Here is a 10,600-nt window from a genome sequence, read left to right as displayed (position 1 = left end):
AGATCGGAGGAGGAAATGAGCCCAAAAACGATTCCTTTGCGGATCGCTTTGCGGTGCAACGACTCTCCCCTCTGCACTCCACTCTATATTGCGTTGGTAGTGATACTTATCTGTTGCAAGATATATATATAAAAAAATGTATGTATTTAGGTGCCCAAAGGTTGATGAAGCAACCGAAGGACAGATTTGTAGTTCATCGTCAAAAGACAACACACCATGTGCAGCAAATAATCGGGAACGACATTCAACACTCATCCGCTTTCTACTATATCGTTATAAAACTACGAAGTGCATACCAAATTTATATGTGTCGTTATGTGTCGATTCTTAGGGCGAAAAAGTGTTTACCACATGTGTTGAAATTTCTATTGGTTCTATAGATAAGAGATTTTGGCCTGTAACACGGCGCGGTTGGTGGATGTTCAAATTTTAAACCGAGCACATTCACGTGCGCTTCTGTTCAGGCATTTGAGCGTTTTTTTTTTTCATTCTTTTGCGTCACCTCTAAACTGCCATAAGAAAACCTTTCTGCATAATGATCTAGTGCTTTGTCGGTCTGGAACAGGGGTCTCCAAACTTTTTTTAACGCGGGCCGCATTGGGTGGAATAACCGTAGCGTTAGGCCACATTTACCCAAGGAGAAGAGGGTCTCGCGGGCCGTAGTTTGGAGACCCCTGGTCTAGAAAATGGAGTTAACTAGCTGCCAGCAGCTTCTACCTTAAGCAACAGGGTAACAGATAGTATAACTAGATCCGACACAGTTAATAATTTTTGGTTTTTTCAAGCTTTTTTTTTGTCCATTTTGCAACGCTGTGATAAATTTCATCATGACGTCAGCATGCTATACTAATTTCATCAATAATTATTCTGATGCTTTATACACAACTAAACAACTAAGTCCTCATAAGTCTGGAATATGGTGGGACAACGGGATTGTTTTTTTCTCTTCATCTTGAGCCCACTTCATTCATCAGCTTAGTTTTCTAGTAACAGTGATTTAATCGATTAAGATAGGCATAGGTACGAAAAAGTAACCTCATTGAAATTTGTTGCGCTTTCATTTAGATTAAACCTTATTAAACCTTACAGGAAGTTTATCTGTAAACCGTCCCTTAAAACAAAGCGGTTCGTAAGCGGTGCATTTTTCTCCTCTTGAGATCTTTGATCTTCACGACATGTGACTGAAGATTGCTACTAAAGTGTGCTTTACAATTTATTTACTGCCCACTCACTTAAACTAAACCGATCTTACAAAAGAAAAAAAAACACGCCTGAATAAGGCTTCCTGCAGTAAGTGATAAATGCTGTGCCGACATCTTAGTTAGTTTTGTTTTTTTTCGGAAGCGCTTACTTTAGAAAAGATTCTGTCCACTGCTCTCGAAACAACGGTTTAAGTTGATTATATGCTGTGTTGTTGTGTTAAATTTAGTTTGTTTTTCTAGTTTTGTAATTCGTTTGCACGGTACCGGTGGCACACACCGACACATTCCCTCCAATTTAAGAGCTAAGTTACTATTCGTTTGAACTTCGTACTTAAGGTGCTACTTTTTCCCAAACTCTCAAAAAGGACAGTGAATTGTAGGTTTCGATTGGATTCTTGTAGGTTTCAATACACGGTCTCGATTTTTCCCGAAAACCCCGTAATCTACTTGGTAACTGTTTGCAACACTATATCTGATAAACACTATAATCTACCGCGACAGATGGACTCAACATAGCAGAAGTACGCCCGGACGGGCAAAGGATGCTTTTTTCCCCTGAGAGAACAGTCTCTCACCAGGCAAACCCTAGTCATCTGTACAAACTCTCCCCCATTCCTGGCGATCTATCTAGGAAACGGCCACTGATAAGCTACTAGCGCGCGATTCTCTGCACATGATGATAATGATAAAGGAAACAACGCAAAGAATTATGGCATATGGATATATAAACCACTAACTTAAACTGAAACAGTGGAATAACCCCTAAAATGTAACTTTATTAGTAAGCCAGTGTGACGTGTGAGGCATATTGATATTCGGTCGGTTGGGGGCAGCGTACGGGCGTGACTGAATTGTGTTGGATGTCGCAAACAATCCGTGCGATTAGAGTGTGTTGTGTGGAATGATACATGCGAGCATATTGGGTAACGACCACAGACTAACGAGCGAGAATCACAAGTGGCAACATTGCAATTGAATAAATATTCGTTCTAAAACAGCTTTTGGAAAATGAAATTCCTTACAGTGGAGTAGTTTTCTTTCGAGGAGTGAAAATGAGAAATATCCTTCATATCCCATTTGGAGTTGCAATTGTATTAAATCATGGTTGAATGGATGTGGTTCGCGTAGGTCCTGGTGCTTAGAAAGTGTGGTTCATTTTCATCTCGTTGCTGTGGTAGATGAGCACGTCCTTGAAGTACATGTTCTTGGTGTAGAAGTAGTTGAAGTTGATGACACGATCGAACGGATAGCCCATCGGGAGGGTGTCGTAGTAGCGCATTCCGGAGCCGACGCCGCACGAGAAGCTCTTGTCGTAGAAGTCCGCCTGCTCGTAGGTAGGCTTGGCCGTGTACGGCGTGATGATGAAGTAGAACTGCATCGGCATACCGTTGGACCAGCCCTTCGGCAAGATCAGACGGTCGGGGAATCCGCAGTGCGCCTCGGACATGTCAAGGACGAACTTCTCCTGGCCGTTGAAGCCGAGCATGGTCTTCTTGTACAGTTCGGTGTACATGGTGCGGTCTTTCACGCTCCAGTAGAAGTCTCGAGACTGGCGCACGAAGCTGTTCTGGCCGGCGGTGAAGTCAACCAGGTACTGGTCGATCTCAACGAAGTACTTCTTGTAGAACTGCAGGTCGAAGAAGCGGTCGAACTTCGGTCCCAGGAACATGCGCACGATGGCCTTGCCGGTGTACTCGGACATCACGTTCATCGTGTAGCTGAAGGGCTTGTGGTTCAGGCGTTGCTGGCGGGCAAGCACGCTTCCGTCGAAGTACTTCTCGGGGGTCTGCATGGGCAGAACGTTGGAGACATCGGCATCGAAGAAGTCGAAGTAGGTGACCAGCTTATCGAACGCGACGTCCTTGATGATGACTCCGTTGAAGTTGAGCTCGTCGTACGTGTAGCTTGGCAGGAAGCGCTTGAAGTAGTAGTACAGGTCCATGAAACGTTCGTACAGCTGGTAGAACACGGGATCGCGCAGGCTGGTTTCGAACTGCATAAGCGCCGATGGCCACACTTTGTAGGCATTGAAGTCGTTTCCGGAGAGCAGCAGGCGCGAGAACACCTCGACATATCCGACGTAGTTTGCATCGATGGCATCAACGTTCGAGTTGAGCAGGTTTCCGAAGAACTCAACCGACTCCGGCAGACGCAGGTTGATGCGGGAACCATCCTCCATGATGTAGTATCCGGCCTCGATGATCTGGCGGATCTTCGACTCCCAGGAGTTGATCCAGTCCACCTTCATGTACGACTCGTCGCTGATCATGTAGTTGAAGTCACGGCTCTTGAACGGCACTCCGTTCCAGTAGCTGAGCAGCGAGAAGTAGCCAGTCTTAAGCGGGAAGCGCCACACCAGCGGCTTCACCGTACCCATGTAGTTTGCCATACGCTCCAGGTTGTAGCGGGCCAACAGCGTCTGGTGCATGTACCAGTAGAGCTCTCCGCGACGATCCTTCATCAGTCCGAACTTGTCCTCACCCAGGATGAACGGATAGTCCATCATGAAATAGTAGTAATACGAGTTCAGGCCAACGTCCTCGGTGAAGTAGCTGATGATCTCCTCGCTGTAGAAGCTGTTGTAGTAATCTACCGGGTACGACTGCGTGTAGTTGGCGTACACCACGTTGTACTTGCCGTTGCCATAGAAACCGAACTTGGGATCGTACAGCTTCTTGTAGGTGATGGAGCGGATAACGTCGGTGTTGTAGAAGAAGTACGGATAAATCTCGTAGATGGCCGGCAGAACGATGCCTTGCAGATCCGGGCGGTGCATCACGGTCAGGTGGACGACATAGATGAACATGCCTTCGTTCACATTGTCGCGGGCCCAGATGAGATTCTTGTAGTAAGTGTCCCAGTCGGCGCTGTTGTACAGGAACGAGAACAAGGCATAGGTCTGGCGCACGTACTGCGCGTTGTAGATGGTGAAGATTTCACCCTTCTCCAAAAAGGCACCGGTCTTGTAGAAGTCGAAAAATTCGACGACCTGGGCAAAGTCCTAAAAGTTTAAGGAAGAAAAGTTGGTTGATCATGCGGTTCGCTTACAACGGTAAAAGATGAACCTCGCTGTTACTTACGGTGTACTTAGTCTCATCCGCAACCCAGCTCTTGGTGTAGGGCATGTACTCCTCATACTTCAGCGGCAGATGGATGTTTCGTAGAACCTCGAAGAAGAACTTTTGCTTGAACAAAAAGTCCTTATCAGCTAGACAGGGTAAAACACACCGGTTTGAAATCATTCCTCCTTTCGATAGGCAATAGCTATTGGAGATATTTACCATACTTCGCTTCGGTTTTCGTGGAAGGCACGTACGATCCACTGGCAAGGACTGCCAGAGAAATTGCCACCGTCAGGATGATGAGCTTCATCTTGTCCAGCTACCGTTTGACTACAGCCAGGAGACCGACTGACTACTAGACCGTGCCCCAACTACCTTTTATACCCACGAAGATGCACCAGTTCTACTTGACTTACGTCAATGCTAGAGTACCCCAAGCAGAGATTATTCTGGAGTTCTTTTTTTGGCATGGCAACGGAGTGCACTCATAATTTCAATTATATTCGGTATCACATATATTGCTCTTAAGGAAAGATCGAATATTGAAATATATTCCGTCAGTGCATTTTTTATCAGTGAAATAAAAATAAAACAAGGTTCAAGGACGCTGCATTCGCGTTGCCCATTGCTGAAAGCAAGTACAAGGTAGATAACAGCAAAGAGCCATGGGTGGTATGGTTGGATCCGGATGTTAAATAAAACATTATTTAATAATTATAAATAAGAACGCATGATAATGGATGCCCCGTAATCAAAGATCCGCTGCATGCTGTTTCTATGCCAAAAAGACCACGATCGCCACTCGAGACAAAGAATGCATTGCCGAAAAACGATAAGAGGGAATCGGAACGAACATCGACCGATGCATTTCGTGTTCATCTTCGTGGGTATAAAAGGTAGTTGGGGCACGGTCTAGTAGTCAGTCGGTCTCCTGGCTGTAGTCAAACGGTAGCTGGACAAGATGAAGCTCATCATCCTGACGGTGGCAATTTCTCTGGCAGTCCTTGCCAGTGGATCGTACGTGCCTTCCACGAAAACCGAAGCGAAGTATGGTAAATATCTCCAATAGCTATTGCCTATCGAAAGGAGGAATGATTTCAAACCGGTGTGTTTTACCCTGTCTAGCTGATAAGGACTTTTTGTTCAAGCAAAAGTTCTTCTTCGAGGTTCTGCGAAACATCCATCTGCCGCTGAAGTATGAGGAGTACATGCCCTACACCAAGAGCTGGGTTGCGGATGAGACTAAGTACACCGTAAGTAACAGCGAGGTTCATCTTTTACCGTTGTAAGCGAACCGCATGATCAACCAACTTTTCTTCCTTAAACTTTTAGGACTTTGCCCAGGTCGTCGAATTTTTCGACTTCTACAAGACCGGTGCCTTTTTGGAGAAGGGTGAAATCTTCACCATCTACAACGCGCAGTACGTGCGCCAGACCTATGCCTTGTTCTCGTTCCTGTACAACAGCGCCGACTGGGACACTTACTACAAGAATCTCATCTGGGCCCGCGACAATGTGAACGAAGGCATGTTCATCTATGTCGTCCACCTGACCGTGATGCACCGCCCGGATCTGCAAGGCATCGTTCTGCCGGCCATCTACGAGATTTATCCGTACTTCTTCTACAACACCGACGTTATCCGCTCCATCACCTACAAGAAGCTGTACGATCCCAAGTTCGGTTTCTATGGCAACGGCAAGTACAACGTGGTGTACGCCAACTACACGCAGTCGTACCCGGTAGATTACTACAACAGCTTCTACAGCGAGGAGATCATCAGCTACTTCACCGAGGACGTTGGCCTGAACTCGTATTACTACTATTTCATGATGGACTATCCGTTCATCCTGGGTGAGGACAAGTTCGGACTGATGAAGGATCGTCGCGGAGAGCTCTACTGGTACATGCACCAGACGCTGTTGGCCCGCTACAACCTGGAGCGTATGGCAAACTACATGGGTACGGTGAAGCCGCTGGTGTGGCGCTTCCCGCTTAAGACTGGCTACTTCTCGCTGCTCAGCTACTGGAACGGAGTGCCGTTCAAGAGCCGTGACTTCAACTACATGATCAGCGACGAGTCGTACATGAAGGTGGACTGGATCAACTCCTGGGAGTCGAAGATCCGCCAGATCATCGAGGCCGGATACTACATCATGGAGGATGGTTCCCGCATCAACCTGCGTCTGCCGGAGTCGGTTGAGTTCTTCGGAAACCTGCTCAACTCGAACGTTGATGCCATCGATGCAAACTACGTCGGATATGTCGAGGTGTTCTCGCGCCTGCTGCTCTCCGGAAACGACTTCAATGCCTACAAAGTGTGGCCATCGGCGCTTATGCAGTTCGAAACCAGCCTGCGCGATCCCGTGTTCTACCAGCTGTACGAACGTTTCATGGACCTGTACTACTACTTCAAGCGCTTCCTGCCAAGCTACACGTACGACGAGCTCAACTTCAACGGAGTCATCATCAAGGACGTCGCGGTCGATAAGCTGGTCACCTACTTCGACTTCTTCGATGCCGATGTCTCCAACGTTCTGCCCATGCAGACCCCCGAGAAGTACTTCGACGGAAGCGTGCTTGCCCGCCAGCAACGCCTGAACCACAAGCCCTTCAGCTACACGATGAACGTGATGTCCGAGTACACCGGCAAGGCCATCGTGCGCATGTTCCTGGGACCGAAGTTCGACCGCTTCTTCGACCTGCAGTTCTACAAGAAGTACTTCGTTGAGATCGACCAGTACCTGGTTGACTTCACCGCTGGCCAGAACAGCTTCGTGCGCCAGTCTCGAGACTTCTACTGGAGCGTGAAAGACCGCACCATGTACACCGAACTGTACAAGAAGACCATGCTCGGCTTCAACGGCCAGGAGAAGTTCGTCCTTGACATGTCCGAGGCGCACTGCGGATTCCCCGACCGTCTGATCTTGCCGAAGGGCTGGTCCAACGGTATGCCGATGCAGTTCTACTTCATCATCACGCCGTACACGGCCAAGCCTACCTACGAGCAGGCGGACTTCTACGACAAGAGCTTCTCGTGCGGCGTCGGCTCCGGAATGCGCTACTACGACACCCTCCCGATGGGCTATCCGTTCGATCGTGTCATCAACTTCAACTACTTCTACACCAAGAACATGTACTTCAAGGACGTGCTCATCTACCACAGCGACGAGATGAAGATGAACCACACTTTCTAAGCTCCAGGACCTACGCAAACCGCTCACATTCAACCTGATTTAATACACTTCAAAGCAACTGCAAATTGGGAAAACCCATCAATTAACGCTGTCTTATTGTTCTGCATTAAATGCAAACCCGTTCCTCCGAATATCCCAATGCGAAGCCATTTAGTATTAGCATTAGACCATTTATTCTGCAGATAAACATGATCGAAGCAATTAAGTATCGAGAAGTGTGCCACGAGTCTTTTTAGCTGGTGGTGGTTCAATCTTTTCCTTCAGCACATCTTCATTCGTTTTGCCACCTTTTCGTTCCAGCTGCTTTTCGATGATTCGTGCATTATTTGCGTAGCTGTCCGCCACCTCACGCGCTTCAATTTCATCCTCCTCCTCATCGATGGTGGAAACAGTGACGGAGCTAAACTTGCCCATGTTCTTTGTGTGCTTGGTGACCATAACTTTTTTCGGCTCGAGGGCCGGATTAAGGCTTGCGCTGGGAGTTTTGATTATTTCCGATATTTTTGCCTCACTCTTACACTTCACCAGCGCCCGGCGTATCACGAACGTTACCTGTGGATCGTTCGAGTGCCGATAGTAAAGCGGGAGTCCACATTTTTTGCATTTGAACCGGTGCTGCTTCTCAATGCCAGCTTCGCGCTGTATAAAAATGGTTTCACTTGGGTCGGCATTCACTTTGTTCGCGTGACGGGTGCTATCGATCACCCGCGCACCGTCCAGCTGGCGGAGAGGTAATTTTTCCAAAGTACAATCTGGAAGAAACAATTGTATTAAACATTACTATCGTGCGAGGCAACACAGCGTGCGTCTGTGCCAACCACTATCGCTTACCTAGAATTAAACTCATTTGTCCGCAGAGACAGTAGTAAATATTCAGTGGACCAGTTTCGTTGTACTCTTCTTTGTCCTTTGAATCGGAACAAACGATACTTCGGGACACAACTTTCGGCATTTTGGTAAAAACGAGAAAAATTTACGGTAATCCTGCCGCTGCTGGCAATGTTTTGTGTTGTAAATAAATGTATGTCAGTTTGTTTACATGATAGACTGACAGTTAAGAAAATGGTAACGCTAGTAACGCTAGCTGCTGAGTAACGCGTCGTAGTAGGTCCAAAGGACCTTTTGGTTGAAATTTAGTTTTAGAACTTTAAACAAAAACATGGTTAAGCAGAACGCTATCTAGTCTGTATATTAAACGGAGGCTTTAAGATTTCTGTCCGTTTCATAACACTTGATCAATTGGTTTGATTTTCAAAAATATTTGAAACCCCGTTGAATCAATCTATAGCTTTGTTCAGTGGAACCACAAAAAGGATCATGGAACCGACATAAACCTGCTGAATTTTTATCCATCTTTGCAGCAATCGTGTTATCCTTGTCAGGGTTATGAAATGCGTACTCTTTCGCTTCCCCGATAAGGAACCCTTGGCTACGAAGGATCATCCTAGCGTCCTTTCGCACAGCGACTATGGTGGACTCTTTCACGCTCTCTCCGGAACCATGCAACGGAACGGAGTGATTCGCAGGGAATGAATCAGAGTGAATGCTGCTGCAGCTAGCGCCACGCGGGGGCCGTTCTGCAAACCAGTGCGCCATAATGTTTTCGAGTTTTTTCACTCCAAATCTAGTAACATAGATTTTGCCTTACACAGAAAACCTTTAAAAGTAATATTTAAACTAGTTTAATTGGCAGCAAAGTGAGACGCTAGCGCGTCGGCAGCGGTGCAGTGAAAATCGGGTAGAAATTAACTCGCTGTAAGTACGGAAAAGCGTGTGTCGAAAACGGTCTCGCAGTGCGATATTGGGTGAAGCGTGCATACTTCAGGAAAAATGGGGAAATGGATTCGTACGTTCTGTCCCGTTCGCTTTCGATTTTAGTGTTTCCCTGATAGATATCGCGCTGCCAGAAAAAAAGTGCTACTGGGAGGTTTCTTGCCAATGGTTACTCGGACCAGGTGCTATTTCTGCGTAGGAAAAGCGTAAGCGCTGCAGATTGCCCGTATGATCCCCTGGGGGTGAACTTGCTCGTATGGGAAAAAAGGATACAGGACAAGAAATCTGGGTGGAAAACCGGAACAAGGGCTGTTGATAAAATTGATGATGATGATGATGATGATCTACTCCTTAAGGTGCTGCGCCCTGCTGCTGCTGGCTCGCGTTCCATATTGTCACCAGGACGGCGGAGTCCAGCACGTCGTCCACCAGGGGCCCGCAAGGACGAGACCGTGTACCGTTCCGTTTTCACCAGCGCACGAGGGACGCATTTTCCCTCTTCGTTCGGTGCACGCGGCATGCTGCGCCCTGGGCGGAACGCGCAACGGTGCGGAATTGGGGTGCCTTTAAGGAATGGAAAAAAACGAAAACGAGAGAAAAAAAAAATATCGTTCCGCAGTGTGTGAAATGAAAAAAGAAAACCCAGTTTGCGATGGTCAGTTTGGAGGTATTATAAAAAGGGGCAAAGATTACTGAGGGTTGTGCTGATATCGAATTTCGAATTAACGAGTCGTACTTCTGATACGGTCATGCCAACGAGTGGCGGCTAGCGGCAGTGTGGTGTCAAAGAGAATTAGAAAAGCAAGAAGAGCACACTAGAGACAGAGGAAGTAAGATAAAGCGAGAGAGAGCGAGAGAGAAGGAGATATAGAGACAGGGAGAGAGTGAGAGCGAAAGCTGAAAGGAAAAATTTATGAGCAGAAACTTCCGCAGTGTCTGAAAAACAAATCACGGAAAAGTGTGCGGGATAGCAATGGTGCTGGATGCATCCGTTTTTTTCGTTTTTGGAAGGGGGTGCTGTGGAAAAGCATGTGGTGCAGGTGGAAAAGCATGGCGAACGATAGATGGAGCTGGTGCCTGATAAGAAAAGCAATCAGCGAAGAAGTTCAATGCGGGAACACGTGCGTTACATGCCGTGGATAGGGTGCGTGTGTTTGTGTGTGTGCGAGTGTGCACGTTGGAAAAGCGTCCCCGAAAACGGTTGTCAAAGGGGTGTGCATGTGTAGGGGCGCGTTAATTAAGTAACGTCGAGGGAAGAAGAAGAAGAGGGAGAAAATGACGTCCGGTGGTAGTCCATGTTGGTGGTGGTGCGTTTGGTGTAGTGTGTGCAGAAAAGTGCAGCGGTGCAGTTGCAATTTTCGCAAAGTC

The 10,600-nt window shown here is 47.2% G+C and overlaps 3 protein-coding genes across 3 annotated transcripts; 1 reads left to right on the top strand and 2 right to left on the bottom strand.

The window, feature by feature from the left end:
- Positions 1-2,340: 2,340 nt before the first annotated feature.
- Positions 2,341-4,574, bottom strand: LOC131289383 (hexamerin-1.1). Its single transcript, XM_058318623.1, has 3 exons — positions 4,484-4,574; positions 4,283-4,410; positions 2,341-4,203 (listed from the first exon to the last, which is right to left on the bottom strand). Exons 1-3 carry the CDS (start codon positions 4,572-4,574, stop codon positions 2,341-2,343), a joined length of 2,082 nt encoding a protein of 693 aa, XP_058174606.1.
- A 651-nt stretch (positions 4,575-5,225) lies between these two features.
- On the top strand, positions 5,226-7,459 carry LOC131285184 (hexamerin-1.1-like). Its single transcript, XM_058314049.1, has 3 exons — positions 5,226-5,316; positions 5,390-5,517; positions 5,597-7,459. The coding sequence occupies exons 1-3, from the start codon at positions 5,226-5,228 to the stop codon at positions 7,457-7,459; spliced, it is 2,082 nt and encodes a 693-aa protein (XP_058170032.1).
- Positions 7,460-7,620: 161 nt separating this feature from the next.
- LOC131281106 (STING ER exit protein) lies at positions 7,621-8,462 on the bottom strand. The gene is made up of 2 exons (XM_058310360.1): positions 8,291-8,462; positions 7,621-8,211 (listed from the first exon to the last, which is right to left on the bottom strand). Exons 1-2 carry the CDS (start codon positions 8,409-8,411, stop codon positions 7,661-7,663), a joined length of 672 nt encoding a protein of 223 aa, XP_058166343.1. The 5' UTR covers positions 8,412-8,462; the 3' UTR covers positions 7,621-7,660.
- Between the last annotated feature and the right edge of the window lie 2,138 nt (positions 8,463-10,600).

This window comes from Anopheles ziemanni, chromosome 2, assembly GCF_943734765.1.
Source record: "Anopheles ziemanni chromosome 2, idAnoZiCoDA_A2_x.2, whole genome shotgun sequence".
NCBI lineage: Eukaryota > Metazoa > Arthropoda > Insecta > Diptera > Culicidae > Anopheles > Anopheles ziemanni.
This window is presented reverse-complemented; position numbering and strand designations above follow the sequence as displayed.

What these genes read in the sequence shown, in the direction of transcription:
- LOC131289383 (XM_058318623.1), bottom strand. Translation starts at nt 4,574, where the DNA reads ATGAAGCTCATCATCCTGACGGTGGCAATTTCTCTGGCAGTCCTTGCC. An exon ending in GAAAACCGAAGCGAAGTATG is followed by an intron (nt 4,411 to 4,483) that starts GTAAATATCTCC and finishes TACCCTGTCTAG; the next exon opens with CTGATAAGGACTTTTTGTTC. An exon ending in CGGATGAGACTAAGTACACC is followed by an intron (nt 4,204 to 4,282) that starts GTAAGTAACAGC and finishes TTAAACTTTTAG; the next exon opens with GACTTTGCCCAGGTCGTCGA.
- LOC131285184 (XM_058314049.1), top strand. Translation starts at nt 5,226, where the DNA reads ATGAAGCTCATCATCCTGACGGTGGCAATTTCTCTGGCAGTCCTTGCC. An exon ending in GAAAACCGAAGCGAAGTATG is followed by an intron (nt 5,317 to 5,389) that starts GTAAATATCTCC and finishes TACCCTGTCTAG; the next exon opens with CTGATAAGGACTTTTTGTTC. An exon ending in CGGATGAGACTAAGTACACC is followed by an intron (nt 5,518 to 5,596) that starts GTAAGTAACAGC and finishes TTAAACTTTTAG; the next exon opens with GACTTTGCCCAGGTCGTCGA.
- LOC131281106 (XM_058310360.1), bottom strand. Translation starts at nt 8,411, where the DNA reads ATGCCGAAAGTTGTGTCCCGAAGTATCGTTTGTTCCGATTCAAAGGAC. An exon ending in ACAAATGAGTTTAATTCTAG is followed by an intron (nt 8,212 to 8,290) that starts GTAAGCGATAGT and finishes TGTTTCTTCCAG; the next exon opens with ATTGTACTTTGGAAAAATTA.